Raw genomic sequence first — 24007 nt, forward strand, 5'->3', positions numbered from 1 at the left:
TCGCTGAAGAAAAATGGGAAACGAGCGGCCGGTCTCACTCCAATTTATACACGGTGAGACCGGGGGTGGGGCCCACAGTTGGTGGGCGTGGACTAAAGTTTTCAGTGCTGCGCATGCGCGCGAGGGATAAACCCACTAGCGATAGCCTTAAAGGGCGAAGCCTATACGATATAGAAACATAGTAGAGTTCGATTTATTCACAACAGATTTTCTATACGTGTTTTAGGAAACGAACTACATCCATCATGTCAGGCAGAGGCAAAACCGGCGGAAAGGCCAGAGCGAAGGCAAAAAATCGCTCTTCCCGCGCTGGGCTCCAGTTCCCCGTCGGTCGTGTTCACAGGCTGCTGCATAAAGGCAACTACGCACATCGCGTTGGTGCCGGTGCCCCCGTCTACCTGGCGGCTGTGCTGGAGTACCTGACCGCTGAGATCCTGGAGCTGGCTGGAAACGCCGCCCGCGACAACAAGAAGAGCCGTATCATCCCCCGCCACCTTCAGCTGGCCGTACGCAACGACGAGGAGCTCAACAAACTCCTGGGCGGAGTGACCATCGCTCAGGGCGGCGTGCTGCCCAACATCCAGGCCGTTCTGTTGCCCAAGAAGACCGAGAAGGCCCCAAAGTCCAAGTAAAGCAAAGCTGCTTGAAACCATCGACACAAAGGCTCTTTTAAGAGCCACACACTCCTCTCCAAAGAGCAAATCTCATGTCACCCACCAATTTGAAAAATACACAAGCTGAGGGTCATTTTAGGCACATTAGCAGTTAGTACGTATTCACTGGTGTAGAGGACACAATCACTCATATGGAAGGGACTTGCATACAACTGTCATGATGTACAGCATGAAGGCAAAAACAACATCTTCCTAATGAAATAGAATTACAATTAGTGTGGGTACATCAGATTTAATTCAGCTTTCAACACACCTTACAAACTATTATTACAATATAATGTAGTCATAAACAATCACTCTGGTACCTTTACTTAATCTTTAAAACCAGCTTTTAAAAGTTAGGTGCTGTGTTTCCAGTCACATGTGTGAGTATAGACGTGTTTGACATGAATTAGGTTTTCATTAAAATCACTGACCAAGTCCTCTGTTTTATTCAAGTGCCCCAGCAAACATGACAGTGATCCAGCATGCACAACTGCAGGACCATTGAAGTGGAGCACCTAAATGTAACTCAGCCATCATTATTATTATTGATTACTTTCCTTCTGTGATTCTTCTGGTGTGACACTGATGAGGCTGTCATGCAAGGTGCATGGAGCTTTGTCACCATCTGAATGGTTTGGATTCCTCGACAAACATTTTGAGCACTGAAGTTAACTCTGGTTCCCCAGAGGAGCATGACTCTGGATCAGTGTGTATTTATTAATGTATGTGCGTAAGTTTCTGTGTATTCATGTTAATGTCTACTTGTTGATCTATTTTAATTAAAATACAAGGCAGATTATTTGAGCAAAAGATGAATTTATTTAGCATGACCAAAAATGATTTTTTTTTGATCAAGCTAAATAAATTAATTTAGTAAGAAATTCTTACCACTTTCTCCATGTGCTTAAGCGAAAGATGGAATGAGTAATGTCGACCACACTTCCTTGATTTGTGATCACATTGTTACTTTTTCTATAGTTATATAGATCCAGGGGTGACTCATTTTTCACCTACGTGTGTTTCTGCACAGACTTAAACAATGCGGCTGCGCTCTGCTCTTCATCCATTCAGAGCAACAAACTGGTGAGATGCAGCAACTACCAAAGCAACTCTGTCCATGGTCCTCAAACCAGATTAAAACAATTAAGTTTTTTAATTATAATCTGAAACTTTAAAAAAAAATGCCTTATTTTAATGACAGCCACTGATCAAGTTGATGCAGCTACAGAGCTCATATTCAAATCTCAGAACAGAGAAGAAGCTGCAATAAAACAGGAGAAGCTGAGCTATTGGAAACAAATTTTCTAACAAAACATGTAGGAGAGTTCCACTGGTAGTGGACGTTGTTCCGGTTCACAAAATTAGGAGACCAGCTCCATCTGTTGGCTGCCTGCTGTTACTAAAGTATATATCCACATATATGTATATGATTTGAAACTGCAATTGTCATTTATCTGAGCAGCTCACCAACAACTTCGGTACTCTAGTCGTTCTTATGCAAGTGTGTATATATGTTTATATGTATTTATATAAATAAATATAACATTGTAGTGAGTGGGGGACTTACATAATTCAACCTCCGCGCTCAGTTTGTGTTCGCACCATTGTTTACTTAATGCGTTCGGCGTCAGGCTCCTGCGTGGGTGATGACGCCGACCCCAGTGCATGCCGGGGGTATTTAACGCCATCTTGTTTGTTTTGATTTGATGCTAACTGATGCTAAATAAACGGAGCACCACTCGTGTTCCAGACTGGATGGAAGTTGTGATGTGCTTTATCTCAATTTCCACACTGGTGACCCTGACGTTCGTTTGATTGACGTTTTTCACAAACGGGACCTGACCATGGCTGTGCACGCTGTGGCCCTCAAACTCCCCGAATTCTGGGAAGCATCAGCTTCAGCATGGTTTGCCCAGACGGAGGCGCAGTTTGCCCTGCGGGACATAACAGCTGACACAACACGTTTCTACTACGTTGTGTCAGCTCTTGGAAGTTCAACAGCATCCCGGGTGGTGAGTCTGCTGAAACACCCTCCAGCTACGGACAAGTATGAGGCACTCAAAGCTCACCTGTTAAAGACTTTTGAACTGTCAGACGCTGAGAGAGCCAGCAGGCTTTTCTCCCTCCAAGGACTGGGTGATAGCAAACCATCTGAGCTCATGGACCATATGCTGGATCTCCTGGGGGAGCACAGCCCCCATTTTCTTTTCACCCAGCTTTTCCTGCGTCAGCTGCCTTCCCAAGTCAGAGCTGCGTTGGCCAACACCACAATCACAGACTGTAGACAACTGGCTGAAGAGGCTGATAAATTTTTTGTGGCGAGTCAAGAGCGCTATGTAATGGCCGCGTTTCTGGCACAGCACGGCGATCCAGTGACAATGGAGGATTCCACACTCATCGCAGCAACCTCTTCTCGTCGGCAGCTACCTTCAGGCTACCAGCAGTCTTCAGGTCGGCAGCAACCTTCAGGCCCCCAGCAGTCTTCAGGTCGGCAGCAACCTTCAGGCCCCCAGCAGTCTTCTTCAGGCTTGTGCTTCTACCACGAGAAGTTTGGACCGAAGGCTTATAGATGTCGGCCGCCCTGCAGGTTCGGCGGGTCGGGAAACGCCAGGGCCGGCGCTCAGTAGTGGCCATGAGTGTCGGCCACATCGGCAGGCTGCTGTTTATCCGGGACAACATCTCCGGACGACGTTTCCTGTGCGACACGGGAGCACAGAGGAGCGTCCTGCCTGCATCCCGTTTGGATATGGTGACTGACAGCCACGGGCCCCCTATGGAAGCGGCTAATGGGACCCCCATCCGCACGTATGGACTGAGGTACGTTGAGTTGTGTTTCGGGGGGCATCGGTTTGGCTGGGAGTTTGTCACGGCAAAGGTCGCCATTCCCCTCCTTGGCGCTGATTTTTTGTGTGCGCATGGACTGTTGGTGGATGTAAAGAACCGCCGTTTGATCGACGCCGTCACGTTCTGTTCTTATACGTGCACACTCGGCGGGGCTGGCTCCATGGGACTGTCTAGCATGCTGTCCACACCGGATGACTTCCACCGTTTACTGGCTAGTTTTCCATCACTCACTCAGCCCACTTTCTCCGCGTCTGCCATGAAGCATGGTGTGGAGCACCACATCGCCACTACTGGTCCACCCGTCTACGCCCGTGCTCGCCGCCTCGACCCGACCAAGCTTGCCGTGGCTAAGGCCGAGTTTTCCAACATGGAACGCCTGGGAATAGTCCGCCGATCCGACAGCCCATGGGCGTCACCCCTTCACATCGTCCCCAAGACTGGTGGTGGCTGGCGCCCATGTGGCGACTACAGGCGGCTTAATGAGGCAACAACGCCTGACCGATACCCAGTCCCGCACATACAGGATTTTTCAGCACACCTGGCCGGGATGGTGATTTTTTCTAAGGTAGACCTCGTCCGGGGCTATCATCAGGTGCCTATGCACTCACTGGGCATTCCAAAAACAGCGGTGATTACGCCGTTCGGGTTTTTTGAGTTCCTAAGGATGCCGTTCGGACTTAAAAACGCAGCCCAAGCTTTTCAACGCCTCATGGACTCTGTTTTACGTGACCTGCCTTTTCTTTTTGTGTATTTGGACGACATTCTGGTGGCAAGCACGTCCGAATCACAGCACCGGTCGCACCTCCGAATGCTTTTTGAGCGGCTCAACCAACATGGCCTGATTGTTAACCCTGCTAAGTGCCAGTTTGGTCGCTCCACCATTGATTTCCTGGGACACAGAGTCACTAAGGACGGCGCAGTCCCTCTCCCATCAAAGGTGGAGGCGGTCACACGTTTTCCACGCCCGCTCACCGTGAAAGCCCTGCAGGAATTCCTTGGCATGGTGAACTTTTATCATCGGTTCATCCCTCGAGCCGCTCAGCTCATGCAGCCCCTGCACGAGGCCTTGAAAGGCAAGCCCATGCACGCTGTGGCCTGGACTGAGGGCAGGGATAAGGCTTTTGCTGACACTAAGGCAGCCCTTGCGCACGCCGCTATGCTGGCACATCCTTCTGCCACAGCCTCCATCGCCATCACCTCAGACGCCTCGGATTACGCTGTCGGGGCTGTCTACGAGCAGTGGGTAGGCGGGGCCTGGCAGCCGCTTGCTTTCTTCAGTCGACAACTGCGCACCAACGAGCGGAAATACAGCACGTTCGATCGGGAGCTGTTGGGTCTCTACCTCGCCATCAGACACTTCCGTTTCCTGCTGGAAGGTCGACACTTCACCGCTTTCGTTGACCACAAGCCGCTGGTTTTCGCCATGGCCAAAGTGGCTGAGCCGTGGTCCGCCCGCCAGCAACATCACCTGTCCTACATCTCCGAGTTCACCACGGATTTACAGCACGTGGCCGGTAAGGACAACCAGGTGGCGGACTGCCTGTCACGGGCTGTGGCAGGAGCAGTCCATCTTGGCCTGGATTACGGCCGCATGGCAGCGGACCAGACCACAGACCCAGACTTACACACCCTGAGGACCTCGACTACAGGTTTGAGGATAGAGGACGTCGTGTTTGGGGAGGCTGACACCACGCTCCTGTGTGACGTCTCCACAGGCAGGCCTCGGCCGATCGTGCCCACGGGATGGAGACGCCGCGTTTTTGATGCCATCCATGGCCTCTCCCATCCTGGGTCAAAAGCGTCGCAGAGACTGGTGGCGGCGAAGTTTGTTTGGCACGGCCTCAAAAAGGACGTTAGAGACTGGGCTGCCACTTGTCTGGAGTGCCAACGGGCCAAAGTGCACCGACACACTAAAGCCCCGTTAGAGTTGTTTCCGGTGCCAGAGAGGCGGTTTGATCATGTCAACGTGGATCTGGTTGGCCCGCTGCCCTCCTCTCATGGTTTCACCTAACTGTTCACCATGGTTGACAGGACCACCCGTTGGCCTGAGGCTGTGCCACTGACATCACTGACATCCGTGGAGATGACACGGGCATTTATCGGCACCTGGGTTGCCCGCTTCGGCACCCCTTCGGACATATCCTCTGACCGGGGTGCGCAGTTCACGTCTGAGCTGTGGAACACGGTGGCCCAGAGCCTTGGAGTGAAACTCCACCGCACGACTGCATATCACCCGCAGGCTAACGGACTCTGTGAGCGGTTTCACAGGTCGATGAAGGCTTCACTTCGGGCTGGCGTCAAAGACTGCAACTGGGTCGACAAGCTCCCGTGGGTGATGCTGGGCATCAGAACTGCACCAAAGGAAGACCTGCAATCCTCATCCGCGGAGCTTGTCTATGGCCAGCCTCTGCGGGTTCCAGGGGATTTTGTTCCTACCTCCAACGTTCCTTGGGCTGCGGCTCCCCAGCGGGCCACGCTACTGGACAACGCGAGGCTTTTCGCACCTGTCCCTACTTCCCGGCACGGCCTCCCTCAGTCGCACATCCCCGCTGGGCTTCAGAAGGCTGAATACGTTTTTGTTCGCCACGACGCTCATAGGGGACCACTAAGGCCGCCCTACGAGGGCCCATTGAACGTGTTGGAGAAGGGGGACAAACATTTTGTGGTGGACATGGGAGGCAAGCCGGAGCGACTCTCCATTGACCGCCTCAAACCAGCTCATCTGGACGTGGCTAAGCCCGTTGAAGTAGCCCAGCCCCCACGACGCGGGCGGCCTCCAGTTAGGCATCCACCCCCTGTTCCCCTTATCAAACCTCCCACACTCCATGCCCCACACTCCTGTCAGGGCGGGATACCTGCCACGGTAGTGTCTCCTCCACCCCCTGTAAAACGCAGTCGTTTTGGCCGGTTAATACAACCACCTGTGTGGTGATATTTTTTGTCTGCTATGTTGAATTCTGGGGGGACGTGTGTAGTGAGTGGGGGACTTACATAATTCAACCTCCGCGCTCAGTTTGTGTTCGCACCATTGTTTACTTAATGCGTTCGGCGTCAGGCTCCTGCGTGGGTGATGACGCCGACCCCAGTGCATGCCGGGTGGCGTGATGACGTCAGGGGCCCGGCGCGACGGGAACGTAATGACGTCCGGGACCCCGGGTCATGCTGGGGGTATTTAACACCATCTTGTTTGTTTTGATTTGATGCTAACTGATGCTAAATAAACGGAGCACCACTCGTGTTCCAGACTGGATGGAAGTTGTGATGTGCTTTATCTCAATTTCCACAACATTATAAATATGTGTGTTTTTAAGTGTTTAAGTGTATATTTAGCAAATTAAAGACCAGAGGAACTACGATTAATTAATATTATAATTAATATGATTGTACAAAACAAATTTAAACTAAGGAATATTATTTAAAGAAGTGTGGTATATGAAGTACACTAGAAATCGCTGCATATCATGTCTTCATAGTCAAAAGCTGTTTTATATATTTCTTTGTTTTGATATGAGAACTTCGAAATATTGACAATTAGAAATACTCTAATGACGACTGATTAGTGTTGAGCAGTGGATGTGAGCTCTCATTGACTCCACTGCATGAAAAGAAGCGTTTGTGTCAATCTGTGTCGCAGAGAAGTGTTGGCACATCCTTCGGTTAACGACTTTCACACGTATCTGCAGGCAGCGAAGGAAACGCTCAGGGTTCCTGCAGTTGTCAAGCCTGTGAGCTGTTGAGATTTGACCCCCCCTGCTCCTACTCCTAGAGGACGCTTTCACATGCAAATGACAATGCTCTGAGCTTCACAAATGCAAATCAGTTTCCCTGAGAGCAGATAACACCAATGTGTAAGAGGCACCAACAAACTATCTGGCTGAGTAAACCAGGCTTAAAATAAATATTAAACCTGAAATTTTAAATTGTTCTTAAGTAAGTAAGTGTGCTATAATGAATTATATTGTATACCACGAACAAAGGTCAATGCAGTCAAAAGAAATGAAACAATGCACTTTATTTCAAATTTTTATTGTCATCCAATCCTAAATCTCAACAACTGTACAGAGTGGCATGATTACAGTCACTTTTTCAATTGTGCTGGTTAAATGCACAGAGGAAGTGTAAACCACACCTCTACCAGCAAATAAATGATGCTGGGTATGATCATCTGTGTCCTGTAAGCTCCAAACTTCTACTGGCTTTCCATAAAAATATCTGTCCTCCCAAAATACTGGCATTAAATTCACATGTCAATGGCAAACTAAGCTGTTCCATGAATTATAAATGGTACCTTTTCACCACTACTTTCAAAATTGCTATGAAACATTCATTGATTTAATGATTTATTTTTTCAGTGTAATATTTAATCCCCCATGGACTGCACAGTGACAAAACACAGCAGCCGGCTGTTTGGATACAACATACATCTCCACTCAGTTTGATTATTATTTTAAATATAAAGGAGACACAATATAGAGCTTAAATTCCTTCATAATTTGAACTTCAATTGTCTAATTGTTGTTATTAAACTTTCTCAGTATTCCATTAAAACAGTCAACACTTTTATCCAAAGCGACTTACGATAAGTGCATTCAACTATAAGGTTACGAACACAGAACAGCGTGAATCATGTGTGTAAATGTACTAAACACCACAAAAAATAAACCTGGCCTCAGTCAAATACTTATCCCATATGAATTAACCGCTGCTCACGTCACCCGCTCGCGTCATCAGCTGATGGACTCGTCCAATCAGAGCCTCGTAAACGCCGTGCACCAGCGTCGAGTGTCCCGCAGACAGGAAGCGGGTCGTGTTTAAACTTGTCCCGTACGAGTGACTCTGTCTTCGGGGTAAATAACTTGCTGAAGTCGACACGACGCTGTTCCCTGGAGGAGAAGATGAGTGCGTGTGGAGGCAGAGCCGCGGGCCCGGTGTGGACGAGTCGAGGCGGAGAAGACGGGCGCACAGTCCCTGAGTTACGGTGAGCTAGAGCCGCCATGCTAACCACTAAGCTAACCCTACATCTGAAAGCATGTCCGCCACTTTGGGATAGCGAGAAAGTTGCTTAAATACGAATACAGCATCGAGTGCTGGAGCAGATCTAGTGCATGTGTAAATATGTATGAATTACTTAGATGTAACAGTTTGTTCTCGTTAAGTTTTTTCATCAACGTGACTTTTTTCTGTATGTTTTCACAGCCTCAGCCCCCCCCCCCCCCCTCCACACACACACAAACACAAACAAAGAGGCGTTAGGCTGAGACGCTGAAAGTCCGGATTTAAAGTGCAGAAAATTAAGCCATTGAATGTAAGTAACTGTTTATGAATTGTTTTTGTGTTTTTTTGCTGTGGATCTTCCAACGGTGATGCAGCGCGGCTATTTCCGTTTATTAATAATAAAGTCATGTTACATGTGTTGTTTTCCAGCTGCCTGTCCATGACGTACAAAGACACACTATGAGCCAGTATGATCCGACCAGACCTTACATCAGCATTGAGGAGTTGTTGGAGAAGAAAGAGGGTAAGGTTATATTCATTAAATAATTTTCCAGTTACATGTAAAGGTGTATGTTGTAATTGAACTGTGCTAATTTTACTGAATGTGTTTACAGCTGATTGAAGCGGGACAGATGACATGGATCCATCCTTCCACAGCCAGGAGTGCACCGACCTGTGTCCCACACTTCATATAAGACTGGAAGCTACACTGATCTCACAGCTACACACCACAGACGTCTACACACTGGAGAAGAGTCCCACAAAGAAGTCATGACCCAGAGGCTGCAGAGAAACATTTCAAGCCTCATCTGAGTTTTTGTACAATATTTTTGCTGTATGTAAATAAAGCTTTCACTCCATATATACCTTGTTCACATTTGTTCCCTGTACAATATGTTCACCTATAACATCAAGCATCACATGAATGTTTAGTTTTAATTAACTGCAGTGCTTTTGGTAAAGGCTTACTTATAAATAATAATAAATATTAATATATACATTTTTATTATAAATATTGTGTGGGAGGGGCTTACCCCACGTGCGGAATGCTGTGACCCCACGTGTGCACTGCAATGACCCATAAGGTGACCAATAGCAACACTTCTACCAACCAATCACGAGTGACATTAGTTTCGAGGGTCTGTGGTTTCCTCCAATGGTGAGTAGAGAGAGGTTCTAGCCAGCGGCTGGACTCCGATTCATATGCTAATTAGATCACACGTCGCGATCGGTCCGCGAGGCTCAGCGAGCTCCCCCGCGGCTCTCTCCTTTGTTCTCCAAATCCCCCTTAAGGTCCGCAAACGCCGATAGACCCACCTTGTCTTCACTGGCGAACGCCGAGGTAACATCATGGAAACAGTTGGTTACAGCAGGGGATTAGGCCTGTCCGTAGAGGTTCACTGTGACAATAATACTGCTTTTCGTCTAGTGCTCGGTGTGTGAATCTTAAAAGAGCCGTTGTTGTTAAGCTGTTGTAAAGTGAGTTTATCCGCCGAAGCCGTACAGAGTGCGGCCCTGTCTCTTCAGAGCATACACCACGTCCATGGCGGTCACGGTCTTCCTCTTGGCGTGCTCGGTGTAGGTGACAGCATCGCGGATCACGTTCTCCAGGAAAACCTTCAACACGCTTCGGGTCTCCTCGTAGATCAGACCGGAGATACGCTTCACTCCGCCACGGCGAGCCAGGCGGCGGATGGCGGGCTTGGTAATTCCCTGGATGTTATCACGGAGAACTTTGCGATGACGCTTTGCGCCGCCTTTCCCCAGACCTTTTCCTCACTTTCCTCGTCCAGACATCTTGTTCAATTAGATGAGATCTAGTCAATGAGTTCTCCGCGGGAACCACAGCTATTCATAGCTTGAATGAGGACCTGATAGAAGACCGAGGCCGCCGCCTTCCTCCTCTGTTGATCCTCATGGCGGCTGAGAATTAAGTCTATTGTGCGCTAGCGCCTCCACAGGTTTGGATGTAGGACGGTAGATATTAAAGTCTGACTCTTTACCAGTTGTGTGTATTAGTAGGATTAGGACTCTAGTACGTTTTCATCAAGTAGGAGTAGTGCCTGTGAAAAACGCTTTCTTGATAGTTTTATGAAACATGCCCATTTATTATTAGTCCGCGGTGACAGTGTGACTATGTTCATCTTTCATTTGGTAACCTTGGATACTGACCAGTTTTAAAAGCACCTCATGTATGCTTGTGTTAGGGATTTCAAATTTTAGTTTCTCTCTGTGTCTGACAGAATTCCAACCAAAGCTAGAGGTAGTTTTAGCTAGATATTAGGCATTGGTACAAATGATTTAATTTTAACCTTTTCCTTCCTAGGGTTTAATCTACAAATTAAGAATGAATGTTTCACTGGTTCTCATTTCGCTTTCTGTATTAAAGCATAATTTTCCTTAGCCGTATTCAACATCAGACAGAGTTCATGGAGCTGTCTCTTCTGGGGCAAAGTCAGTATGACATTGTTTAGTTTCGAGGATGCGAATGTTTACACAGTCAGGATTGTTTTGATGAAGCAGAAACACAATAATAGTTTCTCCAATTACAATGGCACTCACTCTTTGCAATAAAGGCGGGAGGGGAGGTAGGAGCAGTTTGAGTCAGGTATAATACCTTTTACAAATCATTATTTTAAACCTTTCTCTTAAACTATTTAATATTTGGAAGCTAGCATTTGCTAGCAATGTATGTGCGTCACAACGGTCGTCAGTCTCACAGCTATCTTGATAGGAGAGTCTAGAGAGAGTTTGTTATGTTTCATTTGGTGCTGCCAAGATGGCTGGAGCATGACATTTTTCTACTCAAGGCAAAATTATGAGACAACATCAGATTAGCTGGATAGAGTTGCCTAGCAACCGGCAGAGTAGCGTAGGAGCGCATGACAGAGAGCTGCTGCTATGTCACTTCCTGGATTCGGGGACAAGACGCGTAGGACTGCGGCTGGACCAATAAGGGAGATCCAAAGTGATGGTGATCCCGGTGACACCCCTCCAATATTTTTTAACCAATCACATCAAATCTGTTGTTATAATTATATCAAACCCCTGCTGTTCAGCGCCATTGTCAACTTCCTACTGCTAACTTAATTAGCATAGACTGTGATAATTGTCCATAGCTATGAATAACTCATCATTGTATCTTTAAATAAAACAGTTGATTGAACCAAAACCTTGGATCGGCTTCTCTCATATTTAAGGATAAACAAACACGCCTGACACTTGACAGTGTTGTTGATTACAAACTGTCATTCTGCTGGATTATATTTTACTACATTCATCTGGTTTCATTTGCAGATATGGACCTCGGATAAAATGGTCATGGTTTTGTGGTGACATCCTTAAAGTCGTATTTTCATCCCCCGCCACCTGAAGCTGCCTGTCAACAATGACGAGGAGTTCAACAAACTTCTGGGCAGAGTGACCATCTGTCAACTTTGTCTTTCCTTTCCTACCTTTGATTCATGAGTTAAAATCTATGAGATCGACAGCAACACTGTTGTTGTGGTTTTGCTATGAGCTTGGATGGGGGTGATTGAAGGGGTGGGGTGTGTTTTTTTTTATCATTGTGAGAATTGAAAGTACTCTGTTTTATAGAGCTTGTATAAAAAGTAATACATAAATCAAGTATGTCTGAATGGTTACAATTACATGTTTACATGCTACAATTTACACAAACACAGCTGACACAGCTGAGCGTGCCTGAGCCCACCTGCAGGTGGATCACTAACTTCCTGACTGACAGGAAGCAGCGCGTGAGGCTGTGCAAGCTTGTCTCTGAGTCCCGGTCCATCAGCACTGGAGCCCCACAAGGTTGTGTGCTCTCCCCTCTTCTCTTCTCCCTCTACACCAACAACTGCACCTCCAGCCATCCCTCTGTCAAACTCCTGAAGTTTGCAGACGACACGACCCTTATCGGATTAATCACCAATGGAGACGAAGCCACCTACAGAGAGGAAGTCGACAGCCTGGCTTCCTGGTGCAGCCAGAACCACCTGGAGCTGAACGCTTTAAAAACTGTAGAGATGGTAGCAGACTTCAGGAGGAGCCCAGCCCAAACCGCCCCCCTCAGCCTGTGCGACTCCCCAATTAAAACAGTGGAGTCTTCCAGATTCCTGGCGAGTATCATTGCACAGGACTTGAGGTGGGCGGAGAACATCACCTCCATCATCAAGAAGGCCCAGCAGAGGATGTTCTTCCTGCGGCAACTGAGGAAATTCAACATGCAGCAGAAAGTGATGGTTGAGTTTTACACAGCCATCATCGAGTCCATCCTCACCTTATCAATCAGCGTCTGGTTCGCTGCCTCCACTGCCAAGGACAAGGGCAGACTGCAGCGGGTCATAAGGTCAGCTGAGAAGGTCATTGGCTGCGACCTGCCGGCTCTCCTAGACCTGTTCCACTCCAGGACCAGTAAGAGGGCAGGCAAGATCATTGCTGATCCTTCCCATCCCGGTCACCACCTATTCCAGAGACTTCCCTCCGGGAAAATGTTCCGGGCCATCAGGACTAAAACCTCTCGCCATCTGAACAGTTTTTTCCCCGTGGCAGTGGGGCTCACAAACAAGCCCCCTGCATCACACTGACTCTGCATCACACTGACTCTACCCCACCAGCCCCCCCCCCTGCACATAATTTATAATTTATAACTTATATATTACTGGCACTATCACCAATCTCTGCACCTTCGCACAGCACGTGCTCATAACTCTGTTACTCTGTTACTGTATATATGTATATACTTTATTCTATATTATTTTATTTTATTCTATTTCTTATATATTGTTGTTTTTTATATTGTTGTTTTATGTTCAGTGCACCAATGACACCAAGGCAATTTCCTGTATGTGCAAACATACCTGGCAAATAAAATAATTCTGATTCTGATTCTGAGACTGCACAAGTGTGTACATTCTGGATACACAGAGTGTTTGTTGACACTAAGGCCTTCATTTGTTATATGAATGTGTTATTGGCCATGAAAATATGAGAAGACTTGATCTATTGATCAATAGGTAACATATTGACAGGTTAACAGAACTTTCTCACACATGGGTCAACTAGTTTTTCAGAAACGTTTGCCATGATTTAATGATTATTTTACACAGATACTGATTACCATAATCTACAGAAACCTGTATCACAGTGTTAATATGATGAGCAAAAGTTGGTATTTACTAAGTAGAGAATTTGCTGATTCCAGTAAAGCTTAAACATTTTCTGGAAAATAAATGATGGAACCTGTTGACTTTTTGTATTAAATGAGATAAATGTGCCACAATATTAAAATAATCATCGCTTGAAGTGAATATTTGATCAAATTGACAAATTCAACATGGATATGAACTGTAGCGGCAATGACTCTCCAGCAACCTCAGCATGAAACGTCGAGGCTCTGATAGGAAGTCTGGCTCAACTTCACCAGGAGCCTCGGCCATCAGCGGTGTGTTTGCTGCCTGCACAATTACTTGACTTTATTACAAAGGGATCATCAGCAGGTGCTTGTTTGTACTCGGTCTCTCTGAACAAACATGTGGAGCAGCTGAGAAACGGGTTTTGGTGGAGCTGTGGTGCTTTTGAACTTATTTTAGGAGAGAAACTAGTGGGAAAAGCCGCTGAGCAGCGCTGCTCACCGCGGTGAACGGGTCGTGTTTGGAGACTCCACCGACAAAATGCAGAGAGCATCAGAGCTCATCATGAGTTCAATTTGAAGACAGATAAGTCTGTTACCTGCTGCCTCACTGTCAGCCTCCAGCACCGCTCACCCACTGACTTTTCACTTGTTTATGAGTGAAGCGAAAACACAAGTGTCTCGGCGTTCACACTGCACATAGGAGCCACGGCTCGACTGAGTCTTCACGGTTCTAATGGTGTGTTCAAGTACCGCCTACAGATCAGGACTCTTCATCAGTCCTGTAACTCACACCGATAGTTCGTCGTTGATCTAAACGCAAAGAGAAAGATGGCAGAAGTCGCTCCAGCTCCAGCTGCCGCCAAGGTTTAAGCGGTCAAGAAGAAGGTCGTGAAAGCGAAGCCCGCCGGCCCCAGCGTCAATGAGCTCATCGTGAAAGCCGTGTCCGCGTCCAAGGAGCGCAGTGGCGCGTCAGTGTCTGCCCTCAACAAGGCTCTGGCTGCGGTGGTTACGATGTGGAGAAGAACAATTCCCGCGTCAATACCACCATCAAGAAGCTGGTGGTCAGCGGGACCCTGGTCCAGACCAAGGGAACCGGGGCCACAGGCTCTTTCAAGATGATCAAGAAGGTGGAGACCAAGGTCCAGAAGCCTGTGAAGAAGGCCGCTCCCAAGGCGAAGAAGCCCGCCGCCAAGAAACCTGCAGCGGTTAAAAAGCCCAAGGCAGCGGCAGCCAAGAAGCCAGCAGCCGCTAAAAAGTCCCCGAAGAAGGTGACGAAACCAGCAGCGGCCAAGAAGGTGGCCAAGAGCCCTAAGAAGGTGGCGAAGAGCCCCAAGAAAGTGGCAAAGAGCCCCAAGAAGGTGGTGAAAAAGGCGCCTGCTGCCAAGAAAGCCCCCGCGAAGAAGGTCGCCAAACCCAAAGCGAAGAAGACAGCAGCCAAGAAGAAGTGAGCTGTCCTCACTGTGAAACAGGTCTATCCTGGTAAAAGGCTCTTTTAAGAGCCACACACGTATTTCCACAAAGAGCAGAGTCCTCATTATTCTCCGCCACTGTCAATATCCATGTAGAGGCAGAGTTCTTAAGTAAAGAGAGTCAAGTTGGATAGAAACATATGACATGGCTTTCTTACAATGTTAAGATTTAGAAGTTAGTTAATATCAAATAATATAAAACATAGTTTAGACCAGTGGTTCTTAACCTGGGTTCGATCGAACCCCAGGGGTTCGGTGAGTCACTCTCAGGGGTTCGGCAGGGCTCAAGACACACACAGTATAGCCCGGTTCACACTAGCAATGTCTGGCCGTTTTTGTCGGCCGTCAAAAAATTGGCTGCCCACAATTTGGTAACACACAATTTTTCTTCACCATGTCAGATTGCAAACATTTTGTTGCTTAGTAAAAATATGTTATACAAAAGAAATTCAGGCTACTCGTATTATTCGTGACGTCACACTCCGCAGTGATAAAGCTGGTTGCAGCTGATCACGCCACATTGCTTATCTTTGATATCTGTGCTGCTTGGTGCGCTTAGTAGTCGACTTGTGGCTGTTGTGATTGTACGTCATTCAGCAGAGCCAGTTTCAACAGCAACTCTTCAGAACAACAACGCTCTCAACGTTTTGGTGTCACCAAATCGTACCACACCCCCTTATTGCTAAGAAAGCCCTTGAGATACTCACACTGTTTGTTACAACGTATGTGTGCGAGCAATCCTTTTCGATAGTAGACATGAAAATTAAGAAAAGGAACAGACTTTGTTGCGAAAATGATATTAAAGTGGCACTTGCCAAGGTGAAGCCGCCCATTCCTGAACTTGTATCTGAAAGGCAACAGCAAAAGTCACATTGATTTGCAGTAAATAGTCATTGAGTTATGTTTTTGTTGGTTTTTATGGTTGGTTTTGTTCTTTGAACACTTTGATTTTGTGTGCAACTTATGCATGGTTAATTTTGTGCACTAACAAATTATATACCTATGTTTTGAAGAAATCATATTTTATTTTTCCAATTACGAAGGGTTCGGTGGATGCACTGATGAAGCTTGCAGGGTTCAGTACCTCCAATAAGGTTAAGAACCACTGGTTTAGACTCTGTGAAGGAGTAGCCGACTCCTACTGACACACACATACATCATGTAACCTGATGTTCAGCGATATCCGATTTACTTCATACACTATACTTCCTAAAGAGGTTGCCTTTGTTTTTATATTTATCATAGTTTCCACATGTCTTTCCTTGCCAAATATATGGGTAGTTGACAAATAAGGGTGAAACAGTATTTTTTTAATAAAGTTCTAATAAGGATTACAGTTGTATGAAATTATAATGTTCAAATGCTGTATAATAATATATAGTATACAATAATATAATGATGGCTGAGTTACACGTAGCTGCTCCACTTCAATGGTCCTGCAGTTGTGCATGCCGGACCACTGTCATGTTTGCTGGGGCACTTTAATACATCACAGGACTTGGTCAGTGATTTCAATGAAAACCTGATTCATGTGAAACACGTCTATTCTCACACAGGTGACTGGAAACACAGCACTTAACTTTTAAAAGCTGATTTTAAAGATTAAGCAAAGGTACCAGAGTGATTGTTTATGACTACATTACTTTGTGATTGATAATTTGTAAGATGTGTAATGAATATATGTATTTACTTCTCACTCTTGATTTACTCGATGACAAATGTGTTGTGCAATAGGAGTAGACTTGACGTTGGCTAATTAATAATAATCATGAAATATGATTATTAAAATAATAAAAATTATCTATCAAAAATAATTAAATTATTAATTGAAGATGATCAGTAATCAAATAACAATAAAACCACTAATGAGAAAATAGGAATTATCAATTAGAAAGTACAAGCTATCAATTAACAATGATAAGGTTATCAACCAAGAATAATGAAAATAATTAGTCCAACACAATAAAATTATCAATTTAAGAATAATACTATCTATATTAATAATTGAGAAAGGGGGGCACCACCCTGGTTTCCCAGGGGCCAACGATGTCAAGCTATAATTATCAGTCTCATAATGATAAATGTCAAATTAATAATGTCAATATTTTAATATTAACGATTACTTAATAAACAGTGAAGGCTTCTAAGTTCGAGCACAGGCGATCATAATCCAGCTGCAATCACATACATATGCACAAATAATCACAGACTACAGATACTTTAATTACAAAAGTATTTATTAAAAAGGGGAAATAAAGTTATAATGTTATTCAATGATTTATCATTTTAACAAGCTCCAATATTTCAAAGGTAAACACAGCAGCAGCACTTATCACAATTCAGAAAATACATGGACAACCTGCGGTCTACCTATGTATGTCTGTCTCTATGTGTGTGTGTGTCTGTGTCAAAGTGTCTCTGTGTGTGTGTGTCTATGTGTGTGTGTGTGAAATAAAGTTAGTGTTATTTAATGATTCATCATCTTAACAAACTCCCATATTTCAAAGATAACAACAGCAGCTTATCACAATTTAGAACACGCATGTAACCTCTGGTCCATCTATGTGTCTCTGTGTGTGTGTGTCTGTCTGTGTCTATCAATGTGTGTGTGTGTGTGTGTGTGTGTGTGTGTGTGTGTGTGCGCGCGAGAGAGAGAGAAAAAGAAGGGGCGTGGCGATGACGCGTAGTGACATCACATCTAAGATGGAGGCCGATCATGATTCGTGGAATCAAGGCCTAAAAACTCTCAAAATGGCGGATTGACTACAAAACAAGATGGCGGAGCCGTTATGAATTTAGAGCCAGGATGGGAGGAGAGAGAGCGCAGAGGCGTGGCAATAATAGACTCAAAATGGTGGGTTTAACTTAACGTTATCCAAAATGGAGAATATGTTAATGACACCATGTGGCCGGAGCGCACACTGGTGGTCGTCACATGAATTACACAAAGGAAATTTTAGACAAAGAGAATTCTTATCTCTGCTTGGCTTTGGGGCCGAATGGTTTCCAGATGTGTTCAGCCTCTCTAAGCATAGATTTAACTATGTGACATGACCTGTATTATAAATACAGGTCAGAAGTGTGTATAGGTCGGTTTAGAAGGAGAGAGAGAGAGAGAGAGAGAGAGAGAGAGAACATGAGAAAACATGTAAGGAGAGTTCAAAGAAGCTCTTAAAAGTACGCCTGAGATGAGTTAACAGTGATATGCCCCTCAGCCCTCAAGCGAGCGTTGTGGGCCGAGGTTCTGATCGGTGAAATCACTGCAGACTCACACAGACGTTAACAGTGCGGGCGGAGGCGCTTCTCGCGGCCCTATTTACTTGCAACACAAAACATTGCGATCCAACCGGAAACCGGAAGTAGCGGCTCGGAGTAGTGGCCGGCTAAAACAATGGAACACGGAAGTTCCATCAACAAAATACACTCAAGTATTAAATCAACACGCTACATATTAAAACTAACATCTGCCCAGACAACATAAGCCTCTTACTGTGACCGTGATTTTGTGGGTTGCATGCGACTTGGCGCGAATCCCCGGAGGTTCAGTGAATCGCTTGAAGTTTCTCAGACGGGCTCTCGTGAGCACCGCAGCTGGGCCGGAGCCGATCCGTTGTGCTCCGTGGCGAGATGAGGTTTCGTCTTCTTCTGCAGCAGCGGAGATCGTGCTGCCTCAAAGGGACGTTCGGCTGCTTGTAGCCGTTGTAGATCGTGTGGAGAAAGAATAAAGTAAAGTCCGTGTGGATAAGGAAACAGTCTGAGATCGTCCAGCGAGCAATTTCCTGTTTTGGTCTTTCCAAGTTAAAACAGGAAAAGTCCTTTTCAAAATAAAAACGTCAACTAAGGTAAAAGAAGAAATGAATGAAATGAATCGAAATGAATAAAACAAACGTCTAGTCGCCTCCTTAGTTACTGAGTCGTGTGGTTAGACCTCTTGAGGTCAGAAAACAACTTGAGCAGCGTGGAAAAGAAGAGGACAAAGAGAGTCTCTTAAAAATACCGAGTTAACTAGTAGAACCCCGGAGGGGTTCTGTTGTTGCTTGGGCATCTGAGTGAAGAGAGGTTAAGAGAAAAGCAGTTCCCTCCTTAAGTTGCTGGAACCTCTGGACAGACCCGAAAGGGCCTGATGGGAACGTCAGCATCGGAGGAAAGAGAAAAAGAAGAAGTTAGTTGCCTCCTTAAGTTGCTGGGTTAACTGGTGAGACCCCGGGGGGGGGGGTCCCGTTGTCACATCAGCATCGGAGTGAAGAGAGAAAGATTTCTGTGATTCCAGGGGTTTTGTGTCCCTGGGAGGAGGCCAGCCTCCTTGGAGGAGGGGTCAGGGGTCAGTGTGGCCTGCGGCCAATGGAAAGGTCAGAAATCAAATCTCAGGGAGCGGCTTGCAGTGGGGTCCTTCCCAGGACCCAGGAAGTGATCTGCTGCCACATGGAGATAACAGCTCCATGCTGGATTTCTAATGTAAGGGGTTACCCGAGCCTGGCCTAAGGTTTTACGACTCTTTGTTCTAAGTCAGGACTCTACCCCAACAGTCCCCCTTTGACCTGGGAAGTGGGTCGTTACCCGGTTTCCAGGGCACGCTAGGGTCGAGAGTCCACTGATAATCCATGAGAGGTAATCCTTGAGTGGAGTTGAAGCATTGAAAGTTAGTTCATCATGAGGCAGAGGCATAAATGTCTTTGAGGCATGAGTCTAAACAGAGAGAGGTAATTGTCTGGGCAGACAGAGGCTAAACAACATATATTCTAAAACACGGCGCACATTTTCAATTTCACATAATGCTTATCGGCAGTTATTGTTAACATACTGATGAATTTCGGTGAAGAGTGAAATGAAAGAAAAGTGGAAAAAGGAACAGAAGGAAATGTTTGAGTAGGTGCTGGTGTTTAGAGGTAAACATGTGTGTTATCCTGTCAAACCAAAACATTTAGAACGGCGAATCACGTTCTGTTGTTCGCTAATCTGTGAATATATGGTAAATCCTATTTCTAGGTTTGCAAATCTACAGATATTGAAATTTTACTGCCAAGACTGAATTGCCAACTGTACCCGTGAGGGCTGCACAACCGTAGTGGTAACGACTTCAAAATTCCTCACCGAGGTCTAAAGAGTTCACTACCTGAACATACGTTATACAATTTTCTGACAGAGGGTCTAAAGCATGCAGCTATTGATGGAGTGAGTGGTTTGAGCGGTCTTTGTTTTAAAATTGGGATTTCTTCCCCCCCCTTTCAGGTGTGGAGGTGAGAGGGGTTTCTGGCAGCGCCTCGGTCCTTCCCAGTCATTGAAGTCATCTTTAGGAGTGGAGAAGGAGGGCGTCTGCTTCTAGTTTCGCCAACGGGGTTCAGTGTCTGGTCTCTCAGTGGAGCCTGGAGGAACACGTGGCACAATGTCTCTCATTGCTTCATCCACACATCTCCGTATTAATTCCTCTGTGCCAGGATGCATCCCATGTGTTGGATTTCGGTCACCATCTCTATACTCCTGGTATTGATGAGGTTTCCTTTGGTTACAGCCCCTACTTCTCTGTGGAGAGGGATTCAGGTGCTGAGGTCGAAACTGTTTGTGGGGCTGGTTGAAATCCTCACCCCCTTGGTTTTGAGGGGCACCCTGTTGGAAGGGTCGTTGTTTCTGGTTCTCTTTGCTGGGGTTCATCTTGGCGTGGGGAAAGTTGTCATCTTCCAGCGCCGGGTCCACATTTGTTTGGACTTGTTTGAACTGCCAGAACCACGGTGTCGTCTTCGTTAAACCCTCGGTTGTCTGGGTCGAAGCGATAAATGTCTTTTCAAGGGGCTCTTGCCGCCGGTTGCGGATTTCCTCTCTTTGAGGGGGTGCTGAGTCATCAGTGTCTTTTGACTCGAATGTGCCACGGTACTCATCTTCGTGGCCACCATCTCTTGCACCGGGGTTGGAGGACCATCCAGGACGCGACCGTGAGTCACGGTGCGCCTCTGCCTGAGTGGCAGACTGGGAATCTCCTTCAGCCCTCCAGGACGGAGTCCTTCCGTCGTTGTGATGTGGATCAGCATGGCTCCGTGCAGGATGTGTTCCTTCTGGCTGGAGTGGATGCTGTGTGTCCGCTGGATAGGCATTTGATGTTGCCTCATAGCGGTCCCAGGTCACTGCACGTCTAGGGGTTGAGTCCGGCTCCCCCTTTGGTGTTGAGTGGGTCGGAGCGGTTGACTGCTGGGTGTGTCTGGCCCGCCAGAACAAAGCTTCCTCTGCATGAGGGTTGCGTAGCTGTGCTCGCAGCTTTTCTCGCAGTGTCTCTGTTCCGCTGACTCCACCGGGAATGACGTCAGCTCCTGGCCCTGTCATCAGGGATATCAGCTCGAGGGGGGGCAGCTCTGTTTGACTGTGCCCCCCTTTCTGCTGACCTTTGACCTGCGCGTGCTCCTGCACCGCCTGGTCCTGTTCTTTGCGGGTCTCGATGATATGCCGCAGGTGGGAGTTTTTCTCCTGCTCCGCTCGACATGCTGCTTGCATGGCTCTGAGCGCCTTCGCATGTTCTTGGGTCTGCAGCTCGGCTCTCTGCTGGTAGAGGAGTGTCAGTTGACCCAGAGCATGGGGTATTTTCGGATGCGGGCCAGTGGGGTTGATGAGTGCATGGACAGTTCTTGATCTTACGATCGCAGGTACTTATTTCATACTCACTCAACTCACTCACCGCATCATTTAAAAAAATTAATCAGACTGGCTACAGTCTCTAATAGGACGTCTGGTCCTGAGGGAGCACTTGCCCCATGGTGATACATGCTACTCATCTTCTGAGTGCGAAAAGACACCTGGCGTACTACTCACGCTTGCTTAGAAAAAGTGGGTAAAACACTTAATTAATAACTACACAACAAGATGCACAGATGAGCTTCACCCTGTGTCTATAAAGTGTCAATGAAGGATAGCTCGGTGGCTCAATCCTTAAGACCTAGTTGGTCAACAACTAGTCTTCTCAAAACTAGTCTCTCAAATCTAGTTTGTCTCCTTAAGATCAAAAGCATGCAGAAAATCTCCTATAAAAATTACTAACTACTGAAACGCAGTCAGCAACCAACCAAAGTTACACAAAAGTCTGCTTAGCAAAGGGAATTTAAGAATAAAGAAACTTCAAAAAGAAATTAGTTTCGAACCTATGTCTCTCTTCAAAAATTTAATCATAATTATTGTGCATTGAGATGACACAACCACTTATATGCTAGAAGCAACCAACCACGGATACACAAGGCACTAGTATACCTGCTTGGGACAGGTGCAAAGGGATTAAAAATAAAATTTCAAAGAGAAATAAATTTCCAGAATTATATTTCTCTTTTCTTAAATTATTTATGATTCTTGTGCTTCAAGAACACAACCACCGATTGCAATCTGCAGCCAATTACGGATACACCAGGCACTGGTATACCGGTTTGGTAAAAGTTCAAATGAATTAAAAATAAAACTTTGCAAAGAAGAATAAATTTCCAAAATTATTTTCTTCTTCAACAACGAATCATGATCAATACCAAATGAGAGAAAGGAAAAGTTTTGAAAAAAAATTAAAAATTTTCAAATTTTTTTTAAATTTTTCAAAAAATTAAATTTCTGAAAAAAAAAGAATCTGGATTATTGTACACAGTATTATGATACAGCTGGAGTTAGATTGCCTCACAGGGGGCACCATTTATGTTGTGCAATAGGAGTAGACTTGACGTTGGCTAATTAATAATAATCATGAAATATGATTATTAAAATAATAAAAATTATCTATCAAAAATAATTAAATTATTAATTGAAGATGATCAGTAATCAAATAACAATAAAACCACTAATGAGAAAATAGGAATTATCAATTAGAAAGTACAAGCTATCAATTAACAATGATAAGGTTATCAACCAAGAATAATGAAAATAATTAGTCCAACACAATAAAATTATCAATTTAAGAATAATACTATCTATATTAATAATTGAGAAAGGGGGGCACCACCCTGGTTTCCCAGGGGCCAACGATGTCAAGCTATAATTATCAGTCTCATAATGATAAATGTCAAATTAATAATGTCAATATTTTAATATTAACGATTACTTAATAAACAGTGAAGGCTTCTAAGTTCGAGCACAGGCGATCATAATCCAGCTGCAATCACATACATATGCACAAATAATCACAGACTACAGATACTTTAATTACAAAAGTATTTATTAAAGAGGGGAAATAAAGTTATAATGTTATTCAATGATTTATCATTTTAACAAGCTCCAATATTTCAAAGGTAAACACAGCAGCAGCACTTATCACAATTCAGAAAATACATGGACAACCTGCAGTCTACCTATGTATGTCTGTCTCTATGTGTGTGTGTGTCTGTGTCAAAGTGTCTCTGTGTGTGTGTGTCTATGTGTGTGTGTGTGAAATAAAGTTAGTGTTATTTAATGATTCATCATCTTAACAAACTCCCATATTTCAAAGATAACAACAGCAGCTTATCACAATTTAGAACACGCATGTAACCTCTGGTCCATCTATGTGTCTCTGTGTGTGTGTGTCTGTCTGTGTCTATCAATGTGTGTGTGTGTGTGTGTGTGTGTGTGTGTGTGTGTGTGCGCGAGAGAGAGAGAAAAAGAAGGGGCGTGGCGATGACGCGTAGTGACATCACATCTAAGATGGAGGCCGATCATGATTCGTGGAATCAAGGCCTAAAAACTCTCAAAATGGCGGATTGACTACAAAACAAGATGGCGGAGCCGTTATGAATTTAGAGCCAGGATGGGAGGAGAGAGAGCGCGGAGGCGTGGCAATAATAGACTCAAAATGGTGGGTTTAACTTAACGTTATCCAAAATGGAGAATATGTTAATGACACCATGTGGCCGGAGCGCACACTGGTGGTCGTCACATGAATTACACAAAGGAAATTTTAGACAAAGAGAATTCTT

General features: G+C 45.5%; 2 protein-coding genes, 1 long non-coding RNA gene and 1 pseudogene across 3 annotated transcripts; 3 read left to right on the top strand and 1 right to left on the bottom strand.

Moving 5' to 3' along the window:
- Nucleotides 1–245: 245 nt before the first annotated feature.
- On the top strand, nt 246–2725 carry LOC132996896 (histone H2A-like). The gene is made up of 2 exons (XM_061067261.1): nt 246–609; nt 2573–2725. The coding sequence occupies exons 1-2, from the start codon at nt 246–248 to the stop codon at nt 2611–2613; spliced, it is 405 nt and encodes a 134-aa protein (XP_060923244.1). The 3' UTR covers nt 2614–2725.
- A 5980-nt stretch (nt 2726–8705) lies between these two features.
- Nucleotides 8706–9360, top strand: LOC132996897 (uncharacterized). The gene is made up of 3 exons (XR_009677146.1): nt 8706–8808; nt 8928–9021; nt 9113–9360. It is a non-coding gene; the product is annotated as an uncharacterized LOC132996897 (long non-coding RNA).
- A 623-nt stretch (nt 9361–9983) lies between these two features.
- LOC132996928 (uncharacterized) lies at nt 9984–10298 on the bottom strand. The gene is given in 1 exon segment (XM_061067297.1): nt 9984–10298. A coding segment is annotated over 1 exon segment (312 nt). The 5' UTR covers nt 10296–10298.
- A 4141-nt stretch (nt 10299–14439) lies between these two features.
- On the top strand, nt 14440–15080 carry LOC132996836 (histone H1-like; annotated as a pseudogene).
- The last annotated feature ends 8927 nt before the right edge of the window (nt 15081–24007 follow it).

The sequence above is a fragment of the Limanda limanda genome, chromosome 23 (genome assembly GCF_963576545.1).
Source record: "Limanda limanda chromosome 23, fLimLim1.1, whole genome shotgun sequence".
Lineage (NCBI taxonomy): Eukaryota > Metazoa > Chordata > Actinopteri > Pleuronectiformes > Pleuronectidae > Limanda > Limanda limanda.